A 26,092-nucleotide genomic window follows, 5' to 3' on the forward strand; every position below is an offset into this window, starting at 1 on the left:
ACTAAACACACTTGTGATAAAGGCGATTCATTGCTTGGTTTATAATTTGTTTCCGCCCTCTATGTATCTGTATATATGTTTTTTCCCGAGTAAAGAACTAGTTGATGTCAAGCGTCTGTCCTGTCTGCTTCTTCTTCTTGTCCCTGTCTTTTAATTGCGCTTTGCTAAGTTCAACATGTATTGCCAACTCGCCCAACTTTCTGCATTGCTTATCGCGGCGTCTTCTTTGAAAAAAAAAAAACAGCACAGCGACAAGTAATACACGGTGCTGCATAATGCAGCTGGTAAGCCGGAATCAGTCATTAAGGTCATTCTATTAAGTCAGGTTAGTAGCTGCAGCTGGCCGCTGCCGCAGAGGAAACAAGAGCGAGACAGATACCACGGCTCCTCTTCTCTATCACCGTGGCGCGCGCTACTGTACCGTTTTAATAAAACTTACTCTTCGAGTACAATTTCACGTCAATAATCGAAGTAATTGCTTCATACCACTGAAGCCCTGTGCTTTTCAATCTCATAACTTGTGTCGAGGTTCGGTAATTCTTCAGGACGCAAAAACTGGGGAAAGATTGCACCCACACGGAACTGGTAGATGCAACCGCTTCAGGCGTACATGCAGTAGCACTGGGAAAATATTTTACGAAGAGATGTGCGTGCAGCTGTTTAGGACGTACATGCTTTAAACGGCGAAATTGGGCGAGAAAAAGAACCAAGAGCCGAAAACACTAGTATCCATGAGTAAAGAGTGCCTAAAATACGTTTGCCTGCCGTTTCACATGCTTCCTCCGACCTTTACCCATCGCTCGTCGCTTCATTTGCGTCGGATCCGTTGGGCGACACAGAACATAAAATGCACACATATGTCACTTGCCACACGCAACTATGAAGGAGAACACTTCCGCAATCGCATCATCAAAAGCGCTCTAAGAATAGAGGCAGAGCAACAACGTACAGCCGACTGGGCAGACGACGTACGCCCCGCTAGCAATGCCGAGAGGGAAGGAAGGCTCAGACACAAAAAACCGGCCCCACGGACAAAGGTTGTTTTCCCGCCGTACACCGTATAATTGTTGAAAGTTATCCGCCTTTCTACCAGCCAACTCTAACAAAACGTTCCTACCGTCTGCTTTCGTTTTCTGGCAGCTTCAGTGCTTACGTCGAACTATAAACTCGTAGAAAAGCGCTTGCGCCAGACTAACAATACACCTCTTTCATGAGTGCTTTTCGCAAGTGACGATTGCCTTTCTTGTCCGCTACCATTATTGCGCTCTTGTCTTGCTACCTATCCTAAATGGAACGACGCGCCTAGCCTATAATAGGACTGGTTTTGGGTCCACCGGCAGCAGCTGGAGGTCCTAGACACTAAGCCGCTTGGGCAGCAAATTCATAAAAATGTTTTTTTTTTTTTAAGTTTGTTGATGACGTCGAATTGCTGTTAACCAGAGCCAGTAATGTTAACAGAGATACATGAGTGTGGAACGATATTAATCACAGTGCCTAATGCGAATCACGTCCAGTTGTGCTTACTCAGAGTCAGAGGACAGCTTCTCCTTGTTAGATGCCTTCGTACCTTCCTTTGAGAACGCTTCTTGGTGTGTGGTGAGGGACTCAAGGTCGGAACCTGGAATTTGTGATGAACCGATTATTGTACACATTTCTCCACGACGTTACCTTTGATTGAAAGCATAACTAAAACGTAGTAACTCCTTGACTAAAACTATCATTACAACATAGCGCTCAACGCTTTCTGTGGTTCACGTAGCTATTGATCGTTTGTGCGCAAAACGCAGACCCAGAAGAAAGGATAAGAAAAAATCAACAGTGCCATAAATGGGATATAGTTTACCAGTTTTATGCGAAAGAAGGCTGTAGCAGCGCGGGTACGCTAATTGACTTTTTCTGTTTACGTCTTTTTAGGCGTGAACGATTTTATAAGCACAAGGGCTTCTGAGACCAGTGTTGTCATGCACGAGCCACTTCATCAATTGAAGTCTCAAAAAACTAAGAAGCAATGCTTTTAAATGTTTCTGTGAGTTCTCAGAGCACTGTCCTAAGAAGCATTTTAATATTTTATTGCAGTAATTAGTGGCCGTCGCATTTTAGGAAATGATGCCAGAGATGTCGTTCGCCTTAACGTGCCAAATTACACCAGTAAGTAGTTTAGCACATTCGAACTTTAATCCTATATAAACTATGTGCACATGTGGTTATTGCAGTACAATTGTGGTCTCGACATACTATCCCAGCGCTGTCTTACTCCGCGTCACAACGCCGAATCTTTTGAATTGATGCATAACGAACTTGTCTACGAATCTAGCATTTTGAGTAGTTTCCACATCAGTTAAAGATAGGAGCAGAGTTGTTTATGCTCTACACACCACAAGATTCGTAAATGTGAAAAATATGTGTAACTTACTTTCTACGTCTTTGGGATGAGACTTTGTCGAGCTGTGCATCTGATCAACAACGGCCATAACGATTGGTGCCATGATAGATGCGGAGGCAGTGTTGGGAATCCACATGGACAGGGCCATTGTGACTAGCATGAAGCCTAGCAGCAGCCTGTAGTAAAGCACAATGTATCCAATTATACAGTATGAATAAAAGGGTCTTTCATTGTAATCGCTCTTCAAAAGTAAACATCATCATCATCATCCTGACTACGCCCACTGCAGGGCAAAGGCCTTTCCCATGTCTCCAATTAACCCTGTCGGCCGAGGGTTAATTGCTTTGTTCATAGAAGGTTGCGGCCAAGTACTACACAAGGGTGGCCAAATCTTGTTCTGGTGACGAAATGCATTGTCGGTTCTGGTCACCGAGATCAGGCCGCACTCCAGGCCTGAATATGCAATTCCATCAACACGCGGATTCTTTTTTTACACCCGGTAAAGAATTGTGTGGTACCGGGATTCGAACCCCGGTCATTTTGCACGCAAGGCGGGTGCTCTACCTTTACGCCTTCGACGCACACCAAAACAAATTCAACAATATTAAAGCCTTCGTCGGTACTCCCATGATGCAGGCCCTGCAGAAAGACGTCACGCTGGTCGTGGCACTAACACGCCCATGATTCCAATTGAGAGCGTCATGCCGTACAGTTGCAGACTGCGGGACAGTCCATGCATCCCTAGAGCATCAAGAATTTAGTGCTGTGCTGCACAGCAGCTTCAAAAGTGACATGGTTTGCTCCCACGTGTTGAAGTTGAAGTTGAAAGTTTATTAAGGAATTCAAACAAAGTTACAAGCTTATACAGCGAGAGGTCCCATGGTACAGGACCGCAGGTGGGAACTTCCATGAAAATAAATTTCAATAAGCAACGAAATACGAAAACAAAACAAAATACAGAGCACAATAATTAGCGACGCAGAGAATAAATATAGGTACATAGTGTAATATGAGTTACTGAGATATTTAAATACAAACAATATAATGCAGGAGAATGTACAATAAAACACTCACAGATGGCGCGATGCTTAGGATTAATAACAAAAAACGCGTATTAGTTTGCTTGATGTCTAAGTTCAAAGAGTTCCAAATTATATGGATGAAAAATGAAGGCATCGTTTCCCGTAGTTAGTTCCGACATTAGGTAGTAAAAAGTTACTACGCCGAGCAAAACATGGGACGATGTTGCTTATGATCGTGCCGGGAGAAAATATGCTTATCCGGAGCTGATGATAAAGAATCTTAAAGAATAGGATACCAATGTTCTAAAAATAAAGGGCCGAGCTAGGTAGAACGTTTAAATCTATGAACAGAATGCGCGAGGGTGACATTCGAGGGGTATAGGTTACGATGCGCATGGCTTGTTGAGCAACTGGTGCGTGAAAGTTTAGAAGCGTTACAGGTGCAGAGCTATCCAACAATTTTTTGCACGTATTCTAGTGAAGGAAGTTGAATTCCAATGCCCGTGAAACGCCGCATTTCACCAGCGCCTTTTTCGTTCTCTCATTTTATTATTTTACGCAAAAACTTCTGATTGAACAAACCTGAAAAAGTATTACAAATTTTCAGCGGCTGTTCAACCTGTTTCTGCTTTCAAGGTATTAAATGTCAGGTGATAATAACTTTAATTCATGCTGATGATGATGAACTCCAATGTCACCGTGGCAGCATAGCCAAAAAGTGTCATGGCACAAGATACTTCGCTCTACACAAAGTTGGATCAAATACCCAATTTCTAAGCATTTCACTCCACATAAGCCGGGCATCAGGCCAGGTGAACGTTTGTACCAACTGGAGCACCGGTGGGTAGTTGGCGGCTTTCGGAATCGAACCCCGCACCTACCCCATGCGAGATAATTTCTCAAACTACTGGCCCACTGGTGAGGTAATTAAACCATTTTTCACTAGTTCATTCAAGGCAATCTTGAAGCCTTCGTCGCAGTCGTTCAGCAGAGACCGGGAAATTGTTTTGAGCCTGAAAGGTATAATTGCTTGTAAAATGAAGGATACTTAATCACACTATCCAGATAAAGAGAGAGAGAGAAAGGAGACGTCAAGGTCTTGAAAAATTACAGAACGATGAGCTCACTGTCCGCTGCCTACAAGGTATTTATTAAGGTAATCGCTAATCGAGTCAGGACAACCTTAGACTTCAATCAACCAAATGATCAGGCAAGCTTTCGTAAACGATACACGAAAATAGAGCTATTATCACACTATCAATCAGGTGATAGAGAAATGCCCATAATATAATCAGCCCCTCAGGTGCCGGAACTGGTAAGGGAATACGCCTACTGAGGGCAGGTAGTGACCGCTGATCCGCGTCATGAGAGGGAAATTAACTAGAAGAATTAGAATGGGGTGTAGCGCATATGGCAACTTCTCTCAGTTAATGAATGGTAGTTTACCAATATCCCTCAAGAGAAAAGTATACAACAGCTGCAACTTACCGGTACTCACCTATGGGGCAGAAACGAATAGGCTAACGAAAAGGGTTCAGCTTAAGTTAAGGACAACGCAGCGAGCTAAAGAAAGAAAAATCATACGTTTAACGTTAAAAGCCTGGATGGAAGCGGGCGGAGTGGGTGAGGGAACAAACGAAGGTTAATGACATCCTAGTCGAAATCAAGTGGAAGAAATGGGCTTAATCTGCTGGTCCTTAAGGGTAACACTGAATTCCACCGGAAATGAAAGCGTAGCAGCGGCCGGCAGAAAGTTAGATGGGCGGATAAGATTAAGTAGTTTGCGGGGATATGGTAGCCGCAGCTGGCAAAGGACAAAGCTATTTGGAGAAGCTTATGAGTGGCCTTTTCCCTGCAGTGGGCACAGTCAGTCCGATGATGATGAATGTGAAAAAAAAAAAATGAAAGCACTACTCAAACAGTTTGTATACTGACAAACTTGCACATGCCACATACATAACGGAGGTTCTCCACTCCTGCACCCCCGCTCAGCTGATATAATTTAACTTCGTAACATAGCTATGGGAATTGTTAGTATTACCTCTATATTGTTGTAGTTAGCGGATTTAACTTCACTATGAACGAAATTTCCTTATTGTTTATTTCTACATTTTTCGTGTGGATCTTTGTGAATCTGGTCAGCGAGTGCTTGAATTCCCCTCCTCCCCCCACAAAAAAAGAAAGTCATGGTCACGTAATACTAATTCGATGCACGTTAAAGGTGCACTGAACAGGAATCTTAGCTCGTCTTTTTGCCACGGGAACTCGATCTGCACGTTCCGAGCATTCTTAGAAACTGCGAATTATTGCCCTGTGCGGCCGAATTTCCTTTTTTAGATCATATTAACGTCCGGCTCCCCCCCCCCCCCCCCTTTATTTTTAATTTCCCGCAGACGGTGGGAGGAGTGAACCAACGTGTGGACTGCCTTTCAGGCAGTCGCGTGGCGGCTTTGCTTTCGCTTTTATTTTGCTTTTTAAGTTTCCGTGAATAAATAGATCTAGTCAGAGACAATGTTGCTGCAAATTAGGCCCGGGGAAATAAAGATACCCGTGCACTCTTTGCTTTCGCCGATCACTACGTATTACTCCGCCGATGGCAGAGCGGCAAGCCGCCACGGGGCTGGTTGAAAGGTTGGTGCATTCCTCCCACCGTCTGCGGGGAATTAAAAAAAAAAGGCGGGGCCGGGACTTTCAGTCATATTTAAATTAGGAAATCGGCCGCACAGAGAAATAATTCGAAGTTTCTAAGAACACTCGGAACGTGTAGATCAATTTCCCGCGGTAAAAAATAAGAGTTCAGATTCCTCTTCAGTGCACCTTTAAGAGTCAAGTTTCCAGCAACATGGCTAAATCTTTTTAGGTTGCTTTGCCACTGATGCTATCGTTAGGCAGTAAACAACTGAGATTATAGAGACGCCACGGGGAATTACAGAACAAAGTAGTGGATGTTCGCTCTGATGAGTACGACCATTGAGGAAAGCTGATGTTTTCTCGTACTTTTTTCGGAAAAGTAAAATAGAAACTAATTTCACATTGACCGTTGCAGTATGGTCACCAGTAAAATTTGATTGAAATAATCATGAGCTGCCTTATGCTCTAATTGGCGCACCTGAGGTTGCTTGTACCTATGGCGAGTAAGGAGCGTAGCGCTATCCTCTTGTGCAAATTGCTCGTTTCGACGGCGCCAGCCATGACTAGAGAGCAGAACACCAGGATGCCGATGTCCTGCAAGACAAGAGAGTGAAGAAAACAGCGCAAGTCTGTTTATTTATGCACTGCTGATGAATGCAAGTTACATTGGTTATTGTACCTAACATGCGGGACGCCTGGCCAGGCGCTCTGGAATTGTTCGCATGCATACTTGCTGGCCTGTTCTGCAAATTGCGGGACCTCCTTTTTCATCGGTTGACACACAACATTTACATGAAGTGGCTGTAAGTGTTTGATCAGTACCGGTTGTTCCTCATAGCGCTTTACGTCAGTTAATGCTTCAATATGTATCACACGACAGACTACGCTGTAAGTTACGCGCAATAAAATGGGGTCCAAAGAATTATGCGTAAAGTACCGCCGTTTGCACGTCGTGCTCTGCGAAAGGTGCGAAATATATTCTTAAGTTTTAAGGCCTATGATGGTACAGGTTCTTCCACGCCCTAAAATGAGGGTTGCCGGCAAGCCTCGTCGTCCTTGCGAAGAACACTGCCTGTGCTGCGAAGAACACTGGTTTTAAAAGCGATTGTACGCGCACAACATGCACTCGAACGCCCTCTAAAAGTCAAAACTCCAGCATGACGGCGACGGCAACGAAGAGACACGCTGCTCGCCTGTTCCCTGCCATATTTAATTTTAGGCACATAGACAAACGCTCCTGCTTGCCGATTATCAGTATAACTTACACATAGTAAAATGGGCTACAAGGTCGGTTTTCTTAAGGTGCACATCATGTTTTTGTCGTCCGCACTACTAATCCAGCAGCGTCAGTCTCGACTCAGCTTGGAATAAGCCCACAAACTATCACATGTTATAAGTCTAAATCAGTCTGCTAAGCACACTTAAACAAAGAAGGGCTGCGATTATTTATAGCTTTACCAAAAACATGGACAGGAGAAAGGCATGAAACACACGAGCGCTCCAGTGCATCATGCCTTCCTCTTGTCCTTGCCTTCTGCGGGGCTATGAATTTCTACTAATGTAGCAGCAACTCGCCCGTGCTGCAACCTTGGCAAACATGAGCATGAGTGCTTCATCACTAGTGCGCTGCGCAGTTGACAAACTGAGTCAAATGGCAGTCGACAGCTTACTCACGTTCATGTAAAATGTGGCCACTTTAGCAGATGGCACGATGCCGAAGAAGGGGAACAGGAAAACTGGCATGAGAGAAGTGGCGGCCAATGGCACCACCTCTGCCGTCCAGTAGCAGCCCATCCAGAGCAGGCAGTAGGCGCACCATCCGGCCTGCGTGTGATGCGTGCGCGGCTCAGTGTGTCATGACGTCACCTCCTTCCGTTTTCACGCTCTCCTTTCATTCCCCATTCCTCTACCGAATGTGGTAGAGTACTAGGCCAGATGCAGGTTCTTCCGGCCGTCCCTCCCACCCCCCTCCCGGTTCACATTCAGGCTCTGAGTCTTTATCTCTCTACGTGAGGCAAAACCTCGCAGGCACGGTCCTGCGTTGTCACCATCTCTGTATCTGCAGTGTTGCCAACTACAACCGACCAGCTGTAAGTCGTGCATTTCACCAAATGAGTTTGTTGGTGGCAAGCGCTGCACGCCGATGATCTTGTCTATTAACTAGAGCCTGTATCCAGCATTAAGTATCATGCCATCCCGAAACCCTACATTCCTAGTAACAAAGTTGCATGTGTCTTTCTACGTGAAACGTTAATTATTGCAATGTCGTCCACATGAAACCGGGCACCTTGACTTTCCTTACGATTTCTCTTCATTAATAAAGAATACCAACAGTCGTCCTCCTCACATAGCGCAGCCAGTATGTTGCCATTACGCCATGAGGCACATCGGAAACAGTAACTGTAAAACTCAGGCTTACTTCCTGGTAGAAATAAACAACGGTCTTTTTCTTCAGGGTTGTGTTGTGCTTTATGGCACATAGGCAACTATGGCCATCATGCACCAAATGTAATATTTTTCTTTAGATAGAGCATTTTAACTACTAGTAATGGTACACCTAGTTGGCAGCCGCGCCCTGTTCCACGGTCCCTGCGCAACATGCTCGCGTTAAGGCTCCCGTCGCGCACAAGTGCGGCATGGTCATCGCCGTTATGAGTGAAAAAACCCCGGAGAAGGCACCTAGGTGGGCACCTTAGGTCACGTGACCTTGTGATGCCACAAGGTGTTGGCCAGCGATGGCAACACCTGCCATCGCTGGGCTATCGCGTAACCGCTAAACCGCGGCGCCAGGAGTGGTATGAGGACTACCAAGGATCTATGAATGCATAGTCAAGAATTACCAGTTCCACATATATGGGCGCTAACCAATCAAAGCTATCGCATCATATACCCTTAAGGCGGAGCTTAAGTGTTCTCTCCTAATTTTTCTTTCGGCTTTGCGATTTCGATTCTCTATCCCATTTATTAGTTATTCCCATTTCTCATAACTGCATATCCCACTCGACAATGGTCATTTCACCTTTTACACCCCACTTCGTTGTTTTAGCCTGGAGCCCTGTACTTGTTTTTATGCTTATTGTTTTTTGCGTTTTCTCTCTCTCTCTTATTTTCATTTTTTGGGAACTTTTTAATTTTTAATCATTTTTATTTCTTTATTTTCCTACACAGTTATTTTACTACTACACTACTCTTTATTTTCACAGCTCTTGTTTGTTTTAGCCTAATTTCTGTTAGCTTTTACTTCCCTTGCCATGCTCATAAATGTAATTTCCCCATTGTCATTCCGCCTTTATTCACCACATGTTTGTCGTAGCGGGGAGCTTTGTACACTCCTATCATCTTTTTACTCGATCTACATTTTTTGTCTCTTCCTTTTTTCCGCATTGTTTGTTGGGCTCTAAACTTTGACGACAACCTTTAAAAAAGCTCACCTTTGCAGTAACGAGGTTTCAGTACGCGGTGCCTCCTTTTCTATTCGTTTGTCCCCCCGGCACCCTGCTTCATATTTGCTTATTTTCCACACGCTGTTCCTTTGATTGTGCTCTTCTTTGTGCATGCTCATCGATTGATAATGGTGATCGGCTCCTATATATTCGACGTGGTGGCTTTTCGAAAATAATGTTCTGTTTAGCGCCTGTACCGTCCAGTTCTGTGCCGTCCGTGTTCTTTTTGCGCTATGTTTTCAAAGAACTTTTACCAACTAGTCCAAACCAAGCTACCGTTGCATCAAATCTCTATCAAGGTTCCGTTTAGAAGCTAGGTTTTCGACAACCGGGTGGGCAAGTTATGGAGACGTCGCAAGATCACGTGACCACTCTCTACCAGTCAGTGTGGCTCATCAGGGCAGGTTCTGATGACATAACAAGATCACGTGATCTCTGTCGACCAATCAGCTAATTGTGATGCCAGGCATGGGCGCCGTTTTGGCGTGATGGCGCTGTAATGCTATCACATTAAAAATGATGCCTTAAGGTGGTCCCAAGTTTTTAAACCGCATTATAAATTCCCCCTGGACGCCCTGCTCAGGAATAAAGCGATTTGGAGGAAGAGAAGACGTCTCAGGCAGTGCAAACCTGAACCTCACTGAGATGAAGGGTACGTGTAGGTCGAATAGGCGAGAAGAATAAATGTAGAGGTGGATACCGTACAAGGCATACGGAGTGCGGTTCCGGCGCATTTTGTAAACGTCAGAGAAACGTCAAGCTACCTGGGCCTGCGATGCCTCTACGCTGCAAATTTGCCGCGTTCGCTTAAAAGCAAATTTACTCCTGCTGGCCTCCATGCCTCGTTTGTCCGCGTTTCGGCTTTCACGGCTTTTTTTGCGCGCTCGGCAGCTTGTTCTTGTTAACAATGCGGGCGTCAGCACTCGCGAACTGCGGTGTCACGCCGAGTCTTACATTCTCCATTTTTTCTGACGAGGTGACGTAAGGCATAGGCGTATCGTGAGCGAGTAATCACACACAGTGAAGCGACAACCGCAGACCTCTACTTTATATGCACACTCAACCCAACGCTATCGGACAGTTAAGGCTGCTAGCATCATCCTCATTGAATTTTTCGTGAAGCGTTGCAGGCAGGTTGATGAGCTACTTTTCCAGGCAACGTTAGCAGAATCGTTTTACCTATTTCGCAAGAAAACGCATACGCTCCCTACACACTGCGCATGACTTTCCATCACATTTTTACTTGTATAACTAAGGGTCGGGCAGGTCAGACAACCTGACTACAGCGAACTTATGGCAATTAAGGCTGGAGAAAGCCGCATTGCAGCGTTCTCAATTGGACACTTCCCGAGAAAAGAAATGATGCCACACACAGCTGTGGTCGTAAAAAGACCCCAACAGCGTTTATCGAATGCGTGTTGTTTGCCCGCAAGCCTCGTGGCACGAATTGAGCGCCTGTTTCAAGCGAACGTTCGTCGGACGAATGCTTTATCGCACGCTGTAAACAGGCGGCCGGCGCAACTGCGGCATAAAAGGGAGACGCAACGCGGCCTACTGCCCGCACGGGGCTGACCAAGGCAGTGGCACTGCGACAGTTTCTGCCGAACACAAGGTCATGTTTAAAACAGAAAGGCGCAAATGGGACGAGCACAAGAAGGAACGTGAGACACCTGTCCTCTTGTCCCATTTGTGCTTTTCTGTTTCAAAAATGGCTACGAACCAACTAGGCCAAACCAAAGTACTTCAAGACCAAAGTCATGATTGAGGCGTGTGCTACAGAGACGGGCCTGGGTGGAACGCTTGGACCCGTTGAACCTTGCTGTTTTTTTTCTGCGATTTTGTTTGGCCCTCACCAGCTAGAATAAAGCACGAGAATAAAGCAGGAATGTAATTGAAATATGGCTGTTATGTTGCACCGTCCTTGGCCTCACAGTCCCCGCATTAGCAATAGTCTTCTAGGAGCTGTCGTTTTATTTTTTTATTTATGTATTTATTTATTTATTTACTTATTGATACTAAGATACAGTGCAAGATCAGGACTAGAAGCAAGCACGCATAGAATTCACAGGCAAAATCATCACGTTAAAAGCATGTGTAGGCGTTATTCAAACCCAAATGAAGAATTAAGTGTAACAGACCAGGCATTAAGGTAGTTGCGGTCTACAATCGTCCCCTGGAAGGAAGAGCACTTACAAAAGTTATTTCGTGCATTCAAAGCTGTTTTTCGAAAGCTTGCCTTCTGCTCGCATTAAAATCGAATGTGTAAGCAACAATATGGGAATTATTAATGTTATATTTCCATTTACAAGCTGGAAGGAAAACTTTAAGCTGCAAATATGACTGCGAGTAGACACCGGGGTAACCAAATAAATTTCATCAGGTCGGTAACAGAAATATCGCCATATTAATTAATAACAAACCTGACTACCTTGTTCCATAACACTCAAACTTGAAGATTGGTTTGGGTGCACTTTAAAATTTTTCGAGCTAAACAAAAAGCCGCGCGTCCAGAACAGCAATATAACTTTTATTTTGCTCAAGATTTACGTGGATGATTAGTCGCCGCCTGTTGTATATGTCCTACTGAGCAAATATTAAGAATAAGCATTTGTGTCACCTTGTGAAGCAAGCGTGTGCAGGACTCTGTCTTCAGGTTCTATGCGGGCTTAATCTGAGCACACTGTTCTCAGCAACCAGTATTTTGCATGAGCTGCGCACGGCGCGCCCAAGTGGGTGTGCAAGTAAACGTAGTAGGCGAGCATGAACAGTGAAATTTCACAGCTCTTCAGCATTCTGAACTCTTCCTTTCGAGGGCAAAAAACTCCGAGAAATTATGAAGGACAGCAAGCAGCAGCAATAACCACTTCGTTAGAGCGTTTGCTCAGGCTAAGCATCTAATTCAAATTTGGCTAACAATACACATCTACATATTCCTCAACGTAAACTCTAAAATAACGGTCCTTGCAGTGAATTCCCAAAAAGTTTAATTTTCAAGCTAAGGAGCCTCAAGGCTTATCTATTTTGTGAAGGCCGCTAATAGGCTTACGTTACTGACGAAATATCTTCGATGAACAAGAAGATTGCTGCGTTTTAAATAGTCATATATTGATTTGAATTGATAATCTCCTGGCGTTTGACCGTTGTTGCTAATATTTGCGAATGCATAAATTTTGTCATGCAAGTCTCAGCTTTACTATCTGTGCCATATATATATATATATATATATATATATATATATATATATATATATATATATATATATATATATATATATATATATATATATATATATATTAAATAAGGAATTCTTAATTAGTAACAAATAATTACTATTTTATTAGAAATTTTCTTCTACCATTAGGCGTTCTCTTAAACATTGGACAAAGGTGTAATCTGTGAAAAAAATTGCTAATTTACTTTCGAAAAACCTCGCAGTATGTCAGATACGCGATTCTTGCCTGGTTATAGGTTGCGATTGGTATTGAGGCACAGATATTCGAAAACAATGTTTTTATATATAGGTGATTTTTGCTCAGACACATAAGGCAGTGGGCAGGAAAACTTAGTTATGGATGGACACATTCTAAGAACCGTACTGAAATGACCAAGGAGGTATATAGCGGTTGCGGACGCTGCGCAAAGTAAGCACGGATGTTCCTGCTTCCGTTCTGTTACATTTTCGACATAGTGTTTCTATTTCAGACATCCTCTTTCGAGTCAAACTTATGATACATCGGTTCAGAATGCGCGGAACGTCACCTCGTTTGTAGCGTGCTCAAGCACTGTCGGCAAATTCGCATGAAATAAGCTAATCAAAGAGAAGCAGAATCCCTGTGGAGAACGTACCTTGCCTCCTATGCATATTGCCACTGGAAGAAGCAGCAGGGGAACACAGATGGTGTACACGAGACGCCAGGACTCCTTGAGAGCACCGATAGCCATCAGCATCCTGCGGGCTGTCCTGGCTGCCAGGAATAAAGCGGCGGGAAATTAGGACACCGTCGTAGACAAAACATTTTGGGACGCGCTATCCCCAGTGGCTATCCGTCTCCTTTTTTTACATTTCTGATTAGGAGCTTTATCGTGACGAAATCAATATTACCGCAAATAACTACTTAAAACCATTCAACCGCCACTGCAGTAGAACGAATCACAGTAAACGTGTTCGATCACTTCTATCTCTGTGTAACACTCACAAGTGCTCCTTTCTCCTGTATTCTGGAGAACTGGGGAATGATTCGCCAAGTCACATTGTCTGAGCCCACTGTACTCTGGCGTTTGTGTCACAGTCAGAAATGTATTTACAGTCTTTGCCTGAGTCTCTATGTTGTGGCTGCACTTACTGATAACAGCCATGTCATCGTGAATCTGAATATTCTCCGCTTTCACTTACAAACCATCTATGTACGCTCACTTGGCATACTGATGTTTTTTTAATTTTCGTTGTTCGTGTCTATATTGTGTCAAGAAAAGTTGTCGCTAAAATGACTCATGTATTTTTTGTGCCCCCTTCTGTTCGAGATTGCGAAAAAGGCTTATAATATTGATAAATAAAAAAAACAAAAATATATATGCCCTTTCGGTGGGAAGAGAAATACCTTTTGATCGCACTTAAATTCATCACTGTCGATCACTCTCTTGTGTGACAGCTGAGGTACTCATGAAAAAACGCAGTCCTAACAGATCGCGTGTACGGCAGGGCCGGGTGCTTTCTGGAATATTGAAATGTAAAGTATGTGCAAAGATGCTGCACAGACCTGGTGCGTACCTCCGCAAATAGAGCCATTGTATAAAATAAATTGTGTTAGCACTGTGTTAGGGGTGAAAAATCATCACCTGTGCGAATCAAGAATACAGAGACGACTTGAGGCACGTAAATTACTTATAATTGTGATCAGCACAACCCCATCCACTGCAGGACAAAGGCTTCTCTACTACGCTTTCCTTTCTCTTGGAGTTAATGCCGTTACCCTAAGGGCACTAGCTTTATGCAAATACGAGGAGATGATACCTATGCATGGAATTCACCATTGATATTAACGTCGCAACATATTCGGATCACGCGCAATGCATAACGCGTTAGACATTCTGTAGCTCAAACGTTGTACATCTAAAAAGATGGTTCCAGACTTGTTGTTGACTCACGCAGTTAAGTTTGCCCTGAAACAATTTCAGCCAGCTGTTGGCTGGGGCCCTTTTGCAGACGGCGCCAGAGTGTCTTCCTCAGGGCTTACGCTTCCACAGTAGAGTCGAGCGTTGGCCGCTTGGTAAAGTACACTTAAGCACTACAAGATAGCTGGCCCTATCGATGATCCCCCACCCTGCACCCTTGATCGCTCTTTCTCTTTAAGGCAACAGTGATGTTAAAAGCCAAGCTTAATCATAACCAAGACGTTGATCTCAATGGCCTCCGTTAACAAGCGGGTGTCTGGAGACGACGACAGCGTTTGCACAGCTGTCACAGTACAGGTAAAAAGTCAATACGCGACAGACCTTTACAGTACGCGCCATGTGTATCGCTTAAATTCTCGAAACACTTCCGCTACCAACTCGAGATAGTTTTGGGGGAACGCAACTAAATGGAAAGCACTTCTACGCATTGTTAGGTGCAGAAGTTGACGCAAACCATTGCTGCTACCGGCTGCCTACTAAACTCAATCCGCTTACCTTCCACTCAGCAGCACTGTGACTGTTTCATCCTCCCGTGGGGGGACTCCTTTTTCCGAAGTTTGCACACGTGACTGAGTTTCGAAGCACCGTGACGCATTGTGGACAGTGGCTCTCTTGATAAAGGGGCGAGATAGCTGAAGGCGGCGCGAAGCGAGGGAGGTGTGAGGGGAACACCTGTTATCGGTGTCCAAGAGTTACCCACACATCTTCAGGCACAGACAACCACGCGCACCTACACACTTGGCATGGCTAGACAAGGGTCCGTCAAGAAGGCTGCCGGAGCTGAGCGCGTGGCAAAAGTGCAGGCTGGAGATAAGGCGGTGTATAACGGCTGACCGAAAGACTTTTCTCTCTTACCCTCCTTCTGTGCGGCTTCCGGGCTTTTCTTTTCAGCAGCGATCTTTTATTGTGGTGTCCTTAACCTCTGCCCCCTTATCTGACCCAGACGAGACAGTGCGTAGCCGCTGAATTTTCGTCCGCACGATTACAACTGACAAAAGGTGACGAGAGGGTGATGACGCACGTGGCGCCAAGATTTCCTGAAACAAGCGTGCAACACTTATTCTCAGGCGAAGTGTTGCAGGTATATCAGCTACGTAAGTTCATGGTGCTGTAATAAATTAATAAAGTGCTTCTTCTCGAGCACTCTAATCGCGCTCGCAAAGCCAGTGCAAAAATTACTGCAAACAGTAGCTCTGCATGTTGAGAATAGCTCCAGGCACCTAGTGATAAAATTTTATCGAAAAAGAACTAAGTGGAAACTTGGTATTGCCGAAGGAAAAATTCAGAACCATAATGAATTCCTGTTCTTCTTACAGGGAGAACAGCTCTGTTTTGTGTGTCTTGTCTCTTGCAATAGAGGCGTACCTAGAAAACCTTAATCGGCGCAAACGGATTGATTCGATATTGACGTAGCAGTTCGCTGGGCAGTTCGGCCTATCACTGTTGTTGTTTTCTCGGTAAGGTTTGGTTTGGTTTATTGGGGTTTAACGTCCCAAAGTGACTGAGGCTATGAGGGACGCCGTAGTGAAGGACTCCGGAAATTTCGACCACCTGGGGTTCTTTAACGTGCACTGACATCGCACAGCACACGGGCCTCTAGAATTTCGCCTCCATCGAAATTCAGCCGCCGCAGCCGGATTCGCACCCGCGTCTTTCGGGCCAGCAGCCGAGTGCCGTAACCACTGTGCCACCGCGGCGGGGCTTTCTCGGTAAGGGGTCAGTCGTTTCCTACTAGGTGTTTCTAATCGTTCTGTCTCACTTCTAGCAAAATCACGACGCCCACAACGCGTGCAAGCGTGAAAAGGTCGGCATGCTTTCCTTTTGGAGCGGATTCTTGAGCACAATGTGCGCCAGGCATTGCATGCTTGCCCCTATGTAATGCCCGAAAGGGCCCTTAGGGTAAATAAATGAAATGCGCCCGTAAGAGTCAACACTGCGATATTCTGAACTTGAGAAACTGGCAGGCCACTGGAAGAAGTACGAGTGGAAGGGACCTTGTGAATACACGGTATTCCTGATGATACCTGGAAGACAGTTTCCCACGCCCAACTTCCCAAGTGCTCAAGAAACCAGTTGACTATGAAGATTGTGCCAGCCGTAATGTACGGTCGCCCCAGAAAGTAAAGAGGCCATGAGCAATCCTCTGTGACCCTCCTGATTATTAAGAACGGACGTATAATATGGCTCATGAGGAGGAAAATCCGGTGTTGTCGTTGTCCACGCCAGGGGCCTGAAAACCCACCTTACCGCATCAGGAAAGAAAGAAAAAAAAATAACTGGTGCTTTAAGCATTGCTAAGCCCGAAATATTGCGCGAAAGCACAGTTTTTTGCAGATAGACACCGCCGCAACTTACCTGAACGCGCTTGAGGTGTCCACTGACCCAAGGAGCCAGCTATGTGCGTTTACAACTTTTTCATCGTCAAGGCCAATTTACCCAATGTAGGCAGATGACTATGATAATGTAGCCCCATGTTTCTGCCACAACGTTGTCCACGCCAGCGCATGCAACGCACATCTCTCCGTCACTACCGCCACACAGCTCAAAGCGCGAACATTCATTTCATCGTTGTATTAGTTGAAGAAGACGATCGTGCAATGCACATCGCGAGGGTGCACATGCGTTGCAGTTTAACACGAGGCGTGTTCGGCTGTGGCGGTAGCCTACTCTTTTTATCAGAGCCACAAAGGGCAATACCATCTGCATAAGCTAAAATCTCAATTTCGCATTGCCATAGTGAGAAGCCACGAATTGTTGTGTTCTTGATGATACTACGACATAGGGGTTCAAGATATAAAGCTAATAACGAAGGTGATAGCGGACAGGCCTGTCGAACAGATGTTTTAAGTGGAATAGGTTTGGTAAACTTTTTATTAACAATCAGTCTTATAGTGGCCGCTTTATAGCATAGCTCTATGCCTTTAAGCAAGATATCACCATTGATTTTGCTGATACACTAAACAAACAATCACGACACACCTTATCAAAAGCTTTTGCCAGCTAGATCAGTCTGTAGAGCCACTTGACTGACCTCATCTGACACTGCCTCCAACACGGAACGTGCGATATGGATATGGTTTTGAATACTACGGTCTTTGATTCCGCACACTTCGTGCTGCCCTAATAAATCTAATGCCACAAACTGCAGTCGAGAAGAAAGAACCTCCAGGTTTTGCGTCTAACTGATCGGTTTTGTGATTGTTCGGATGCGTCTGTTAACGTTGAGAAATCAAAGCGGTTCTTGGTAGGTCACTGGAGTACAAAACAAAGCTTTTTTGTCGGCATCAGGTGAAACTGCGAACATTTGCAGTATTTGTGGGGTTCCTTTGCATCAGTATCGTAATAGCGGGGCTCACTGGGATTCTCAGATCTCGTTAGTTAGGCGACAAACCCAGGCTTGGATGGGCACGGAGCTGTCTCTATTTTCACAAGCACAATATCTTTTTGGTCTAGAGGCGTATCTATGTCACGCAGGTGTTACATTGTGCAAGGAAGGAAGTGCAGGCAATGAATATAATTTTTGGGACTTTTGTATGACGCTCTCAATGGGAACTTAAGCGTCGAGTGTTTCTCCCGCTGGAGGCTGGTGGAGCTGGTATTCCGCACTTGTTGTTCATCAGCTTTCTTCAAGGTTTTTCGTTCTTTAAAACAGCAAACCATCCCTTCCTCCCAGCTGTGTTTAAAAGATGATTAAGTGCGCATCTGCCTATTCTGCTTGCGCTCATTGGTCATAGGAGTGAGGGGCCTTTGTGGGGTTTTCTTAAAGAATTCGCCGACACATTCCATTTTCTCACTTTACGGTTTTCCTTAGAATTTTTCTCACCTGCGTTCTGGATAAACTGTACAAGAATTCTGATTGAACCTTTGTTTCCTGCACCGATGTATTGGCAGCCTTACCTCTCCTTTCTAAACCACAGTGCATTAAAGCGGACGCGACGGATGTGTGTTCAAGCGACCGCAATGACTTTCTTTTTGAAGTTTACCTGTCAAAACATGGCTTCGGGAAAAAAGGACTTTTGTGCCAAGGTCTGTGAACTCTCGCTTGTGTCAGCAGCCAGAAACTATTGATCGTACGTTGCTTTGTGCTTTGTCGTGGTGGCGTGTTTTTTGTTTTGTTTTTTTTTTTGTTTTTTGGGGGGAGGGGGGGGGAGGGAGAGGACATTTTTCAACGGAAGGTTTTAAGGTCCCGTGTGACCTTTTAGTGCTCGTAGGACTGTTTAGCCTCTGGAAGAGCCGCATGGCAGATCGCCACGCAAAGCCGCCACGTTCATCGAAGTCTCTGTTAAGAGAACAGTGTGCTATGGTGCGGTGGGTATATACGACGCAGAATCGACCTCCTGCCTTGCTCCCTTTCCTCGATGGAGGCGTGTTTAGTTTAGTTTATCGGGTTTAACGTCCCAAAGCGACTCCGGCTATGAGGGACGCCGTATTGGAGCACTCCGGAAATTTCGACCACCTGCGGTTCTTTAACGTGCACTGACATCCCACAGCACAGGGGCCTCTAGAATTTCGCCTTCATCGAAATTCGGCCGCCGCGGCCAGGATCGAACCCGCGTCTTTCAGGTCAGCAGCCGAGCGCCGTAATCACTGAGCCACCGCGGCGGGGTGGTATGGTATGGTATGGTATGGTATGGTATGGTATGGTATGGTATGGTATGGTATGGTATGGTATGGTATGGTATGGTATGGTATGGTATGGTATGGTATGGTATGGTATGGTATGGTATGGTATGGTATGGTATGGTATGGTATGCCTCCTCCGCTTCGGTCTTTGCACCGGACTGATGAGCTTTTTCTGAAATTGATAACCCACGCTGTGACTGCTATCGTCATGATGCCTCCAACTCGGCTCTGCCGCGTCTGTGAGTTGATTGTTTCTGTCCTTGCAATGTTTTTCTACGGCTTGAGCTCTAGCCTCTCTTCTACCTGCGTTTTTAACCGAGTGTATGTTCGTTGATATGAGCTTTCCTTGTGTATTGTTGTTCAGCTCTTCGGGACCATCATGTCGGCCTTGCGTTGTGGTTATGCATAGCGTTTGAGTTCGTCTAACACACCTCTGCCTGTCACATGCTGTTGGATTAGTGGCATTTCTGCGATGTTAGGTGGGCTTCAATTATTTCATCCAGAGTGTTTTGGATTACCAGCTTCAGTAGCTTTTCTGTTGACAAGGTTATTGGTATGCTGAAGGTTCTCTTGTGCATCTTCTTTATCAGGACGTTGGTTTTCTTTTTGTGTGCTTTTTTCAACGCAAGGTACGGCGCGACGTACGCCATTCTGCTGATTATGGAAGACCGTACTAGCTGCAAGGTGTCTCTCTGTTTCATGCCTCTTCTCGTGTTGGTGATTAGGCCAATCATTTTGCTGCTCGCTCTGTCGTCTCTTTCCCTCCTTTGATCACTTTCCCTCTTTTTGTTTTTCCTGCACCGATGTATTGGAGGAGGCTTTCCCTCATTTGACGTTGTGTGTATCAAGAAACGATCTGTATGCCCTCTCTGTGCCATAATTTTACCCCTGACAGTTCTCAATGTTAAGCAACAGTCTTTGCGCACATAATCTGTGTGTGTGTGTGCGGTATCTACTACTGCGGGGATTATGTAAATTCCTGTGGGTTTCACGCGCAAGAAGACGACGCGGAGGAAGGGCAAAAAATGTGCAAAATACGTGGGGTGTAGCTCGGTGGTGTTTTAGAGCGCTGCTCTTATAGGTGCCCGGTCATCGGTTCCGCGTCATAGTCGGCGTAACGCACCACCTGACAACCGTGGCAGGTAGTAGCAGAGTGAAACGCCTGCCACGGTGTGAGCGGTGGAATGGACAACCGGAAGGTGGCTGCCACGGGAAGATCCCGAAGGCTGGCTTGCTGCGTAACGTGCCACCTGGGAACGATGGCAGGTCACGTGTGAAGAGCTGCGCTCAAGCTTCTCATTACCGACTATCGTAATCATCTGTCAATTTTTTAGTACTTAAGCACTAATTTGATGGGTACCAACCCCGAGCAGAATCGTCCGTTGTCGGTTCCATTGTCAGTACGCCAAGCTCGAGCGCTCCGTCCTGCGGCACTGCCGGCTCTTCGTCGTCTTCCACGTAGCAAAAATCCGTGCTTTCGCACTGATTTGAATGTAGCGAGCATTCTTTGTAGTTTTTAAGCTTGGTAGTGAAAGACCAGCTTATGTGAGGTTTGGCTTGGAAAACCTCCAGGGCTGACCGCCGGGGGCCATCGTCTCAAGAAACTCCCGCACAGTTCAACGCCACGACACCGCAGTGGTCCCCAGCGCCTGATGGCAATCTCGCAGCACCGAACGAGTTTGGCATCTCGCGAGTCCGCGATCGTAGAGTATAAAGCGCATCCGTTCCGAATGTTCGGTGTGGCGCCCGCAGATTGTATAGAATTCACCTCTCATCGATGTCACGTCTGTAACACCAGAGTGTGGTATTGAAAGTAAATAGATGCATCACACGATTCCTCGTTGATCAATTTAATGAAACAAAAATTTTAGTAGCAGTGGTCTCCAGTTTCCGGTCAACACTGAACCGTTCCCTGACTTTGTAGTCTCCTGCATAGACCACAACGGTATCAAACGCTTTGTACGGGTAGCATGAGAAGAAGTGACGAAGCAGCAGCGAAAGCCACATGCCACAGCCGCCATCATCATCATCATCATCATCATCACGGCGCGCCACTGAGAAAAGGTGTTATTACTGGCGCTCAAAACTCGACACGAATGAGCATCGAATTCTTTAACTAATTGATTGATTATCAACTGATCGATCGATTGAAAACAGGAACTAGTTAAGCTTCATTATAAATATCCTGAGTAATCACGCGCCTTTCAGTAGCCACGTTCTTCTAGCAGCGCATCCCGGCGTTCACGGAGTCATGTTTCGCATCGCCGTGCCTCTGAACGCAGAACGTCGGCACACAGAATAGACACTACGCGGTATTCTCGAAACCCGATAGCAAGGCGATTTGCTTACCCTGTGAGATCATCTCTTTTATTCTAGAACAAGCCACGCGCAGGAATTATTGGATCTGGCTTTTGGCCACATCAAAAATGTTCGCTTGGCACAAGACCCAGCGAGAAGTTGTACGCGAAGCTAAATTTTCGACAATTGAAACAAAGTCGTGTCAGTAATCTCGATCTGTACATCAAAGACGCAAATGTGGTCATGAGCAGACTGCATAGCGGGGGATGTGAATAAAAGAAATCCGACTTGATCTCTTAAGCATTCGCCAGTGTGTGGAAGGACATAGAGTAGACAGTGTGTGCTAATGGCAGAGTACCAATGGCACAATGCGTTGCTCTTGCTGCAAAGGCGGTAATGTTTTGTGAACGCCGTTAGGAAGAGACTGGCATTCACTCATGGCGACCTGCGCGTGCTGGATTCATCTTATCATGCACCGGATTCTCGCCCTCCGACACTCTTTATTCTTCGTGCACTTGGAGACGTGACTTGTCTTTCATTCGCCTCGCGTCACCCTTCAACAACAGGTTTCCCGAACAGATGAAGTGGCCTTTGACAAGTGAGGACGCAGCCTTTTCAAAACTAGGACTTCTCGGTGGACATGGGGACATGCACCTAGAGAGGCATGCACCTCAGTTTTCCAGAGCACCATATTGCGTCGTTCTGGGGCTGCTGAAACCTTATGGCCTCACTGTACCATTTATTGATGAAAATTGCAAAAGGTTTCTCTTTGCTTTAAGGGCTTTAAGGCAAAGTCCGGGAATGCCTTTGTGAGGGGCCATAGTGCTCCTATAATGACTGATATATTAAAAACAATGTTCTGCAGACATAACATTCGCTTGCATTAGGAGAGAAATTATCAATAGTATCCACCGAAGTGCAGCAGGTTACAACGGAAAGCTGCACATCTTTCACACACAAAATAAGGTTACCAGACTTTGAGTAACTGCTCCTTAGAATTCAACCAAGCGCAGCCATGCGGTTGCAAAGGAAAGCTGTACCGCGTTCACTGACCAACTAAACTAACCAGAGTGGCTAGCAGATGTTGGGGCAAATCTACTGCACCTTGGGGGACTTTCGCGAAAAATTGCACTAACACCACTGCCATTTCTCACATCTGCTAGCCGTCATAGTTTAGATGGCAAATCGACTACCTCGGACAGGTGTTGCTGTCGGGTTAGAATCCCGGAACAGGATGTATCTTTAACTAAGAATTTCTCGTGAAAGTTGTATACCGTTCCTTTGTAGCCGTATGACTGCGCCTGGGCTTATGCTAATGAGTAATTGCTCCCATATTAGAAATCTGCCCCACCTTGGGGGGTTCCGCAATAACCTTAGACTAACTCTCACTCGTATTCATCATCCTTGTCACCGCAAACCTTTAGGGGATGCTGCCCCTCCGGTGGAGAACGGGAACGAGAATAACGCTTGGTTGATAAGCGGGCGCAGCAGGCAAGCGAACATAGCATTTAAAGGCGATTTCAAAGTATGTAAAACTCCCAGGCAACTATAAGCCTAACGTCTAGAAAGACCAATTCCGCATATATGGGCATTAATTAACCAAATACGCTACTTCGCCATGCCCTTAAGGCGGCGCTTAAGTGTCCCCTCTAATTTTTTAACACAGCCATAATTAAATATTGCCTCTACAACTACCACGTTAGCTTCTCACTTGCTGGTAATCTTCAGGGTGAGGTCTTATAGTTAATACGTTAGTTCATCGCATAAAGTTGAGCTTTTGGGGTGCGTGGGTAAGACGAAAACTTGTTTTGAATCAAAACAGACTATTACGTATTCCCTATTCAGAGCCGTCTTGTTACGAGCCCGCGTCAGCAGGAAAGAGCCGTTCATTCTCCTTGGTTGCACAGGCACCGGCCCATCGAGGTCACTCGCTGCAAACACAATTGACCCTGAGCGGCCCTGACGATTCATTCAAGGACGCGCTCATCTCGTGCACGGGTTATCGTCTCTGCGCGCTCTGTGTTTCTTAAGCCAGACACCATCGTCGCGTTATCACGGGTGAAAGCAGCGCTTGCAAAGAAGGAACGGCAGAGTAGTCAAAGCACGCGCTGTCAAGCGACGTGTTGCGTCTCTTGCTCCGCTGCGTCCCGGGTGAGAACTGGTTTCGCACTTGACCATGCGACAACGAGCTCAACTTATCACCTCGTTGCAACACTCTAGCGTTTCTTCGCGTCGCGTTATCGCCGGTGCGAAAGAAAGCGCAGAAAGAATAGCGACGAAACACATTGTGGAGAGAACATTTTTTTTTTTTCAATAAACCCTCCACTGCTTCACGATACCTTTAGACAAACTGTCTAAAGCCATTATCAAAAAAAAAAAAGACAGTCCTTGCTTTTCGTGCTCTCATTTCCTCCCCATATGCACAACTTCAATTCGGGATGAGCGCCCGCCTCCAGAAGTTGACCGCAAGTTGTCGGTAGCGCATGACAATGACGTGAAAGGCGTTTCAATCTTCGGCGGTGAGGAGTATGACAGCCAGTGCCAGTAAGCACATAAACAGAGAGATGGCCGAGCATCCAAGTGAATAGCCAGCGATTTACCACTTTTGCCAAAGTATTCAAGCAAACGGATTTGTTTCATAGGCGTGTAGCGAAGCACTTATGGCAGCCCTGAAGTCAGGGTGCCCTATAAGGGCTTCTCTGTACGGCTGATAAACAATCCCCGTTACCTGGGCAAAGACGGTACATATCTTGCTTTCGTATGAAGCAGATTATACATAACACTACTCCTGAGCACTGAAGTTTTCTCGGGTAATTCAGAGCAGGCGTGTTGGCGTATTTTTTATTTGAAATTTCGAGACCTGCTTATTTAATTCTCGTTATTTATTCATATTATCTCCAAACGCCAATTAAGACAAGACCTCCATTCGGTGCACATTCGAACCTTTGTGCACAGTTTGAAGGCAGGAAATACAGTTCCAATAAATGAGAGCACAAAGGATGGTATGAAGAAGTCGAACCGCGGCGAAAACAGCGCTCCTCGAAATGTTGTAAGCAAACACCACGTGTCGATGAGTCTGTGGATGAACCTTTCCTCGCGTTCTCTTCCCACTATAATGCCTGTTTTTCTGACCCTTCGTCGCGTGTTCAGCTCTTTTCGCGTTTACCTTCCTCAGCCCTTGCGTCCGGCGGGAGCAAGCGAAAAGTAGAAACATGGACAAACAACGGTTGCGTGCTAAGCCAGCCCCTGGATAGTTTACGCGCCGTTAGTTTCCCGATAATGGGGCGGCGCTTCCTCCTTCCAATTCGTTTTTCCCGCCCTCGAGTTGCATTTCAAACGAGCAATAGTGCGGCAGTGCAGATGACACAGGACTCGGCTGCAACCACGGGGCAGGACGACACATGCGTCCTCTCGAAAGAGTCATTAGACCTTCCAAGGTTTTTCAAGCGACGCTTAGGAGAAAGTGGAATTTGCCTATACGAACATATTAACACAATTTGCTGCTGACCTCAAAGACGCGGGTTCGATCCCGGCCGCGGCGGCCGAATTTCGATGAAGGCGAAATTCTAGAGGCCCTTGTGCTGTGCGATGTCAGTGCACGTTAAGAACCCTAGGTGGTCGAAATTTCCGGAGCCCTTCACTACGGCGTCCCTCATAGCCTGAGTTGCTTTGGGACGTTAAGACCTAATAAACCTAAACCTAATGACGAAGACACGGCTTTCATGGAAAGCGGTGTTCTTATAAGGTATAGAAAAAGTAAAAAGAAAAGTACGCAGTGCAGGTATAGCCACATCCGGCCGTTTTTGCAAGCAAGCTCAGGTGACGTCAAGACCGTTTTTTTTTTCGTCGTGGATCCTTGAGGCTAGGCTACATCGCCTTTCACTTCTAAACGGTAATCACGGAGCCCTTTTCTATCCTTACGTCGCAATTTGGAATCAAATGGTGGAGGGGAATGTTTCAATTATAAATCAGATCTTCTCAGCTATGAATGCGTTTTACTTCTTGCCACCGGATAAACATCAACGCAGCCCGGAAGAGCGTGCAATCAATTTTTACTAATTTTGGATACCATCGTTTTCAGCGTCCTTTTCAATGCAAACCTCTTGCCCAATACTTAGCCAACGGAAAAGGCTCCTGACGATGAGTGCCGCATTGATAGATTACGGGAACGAATGCACAAATACGACATTCTGTCGAATGGAAAGTTGAGCTCGTTGGTACTGGTTCTACATACTTCGAGCGCAAGCAGACGAAGACCGAGGGAGAAGGGCGTCGCACATATAGTAGCACGCGTGTCGTCCCTCTCTCTCGATCTGCGTCTGTCTGCGCTCGAAACATGCAGACGACATTTGAAATGGCATGCGGCGATCGTCTGACCAAAACGATGCGCACCAGCGGCACCCTATTTATTCCTTTTTATTTATTTTTCAAGTTGCCTCTTTGCCCATGCAGATGACATTAAAGAGGGCAGTACGCGGTTACATAATGATGCATAAGAACAATGCAAAACAGGATTTTTT

General features: G+C 45.7%; 1 protein-coding gene across 3 annotated transcripts in view; it reads right to left on the reverse strand.

Annotated features, from left to right (window-relative positions):
• LOC149365123 (Na(+)/citrate cotransporter-like) overlaps window positions 1–26,092 on the reverse strand; it is a 52,791-nt gene that overhangs the window by 21,530 nt on the left and 5,169 nt on the right. Inside the window, exons 1-6 of one of the 3 annotated variants that reach the window (XM_089575202.1) lie at window positions 15,147–15,376; window positions 13,326–13,444; window positions 7,711–7,860; window positions 6,515–6,630; window positions 2,414–2,559; window positions 1,525–1,618 (exon numbers count right to left, since the gene is read on the reverse strand). In XM_089575202.1, the coding sequence (XP_089431328.1) occupies window positions 1,525–1,618; window positions 2,414–2,559; window positions 6,515–6,630; window positions 7,711–7,860; window positions 13,326–13,427 (608 nt within the window). In that variant the 5' untranslated portion in view covers window positions 13,428–13,444; window positions 15,147–15,376. Of the gene's footprint in view, window positions 1–1,524; window positions 1,619–2,413; window positions 2,560–6,514; window positions 6,631–7,710; window positions 7,861–13,325; window positions 13,445–14,624; window positions 14,775–15,146; window positions 15,377–26,092 lie in introns of those variants that run through there. The other 2 variants (XM_089575203.1, XM_089575201.1) reach the window with 2 other exon arrangements.

This window comes from Amblyomma mixtum, chromosome 2 (assembly GCF_055824585.1).
Source record: "Amblyomma mixtum isolate Tamu chromosome 2, ASM5582458v1, whole genome shotgun sequence".
Lineage (NCBI taxonomy): Eukaryota > Metazoa > Arthropoda > Arachnida > Ixodida > Ixodidae > Amblyomma > Amblyomma mixtum.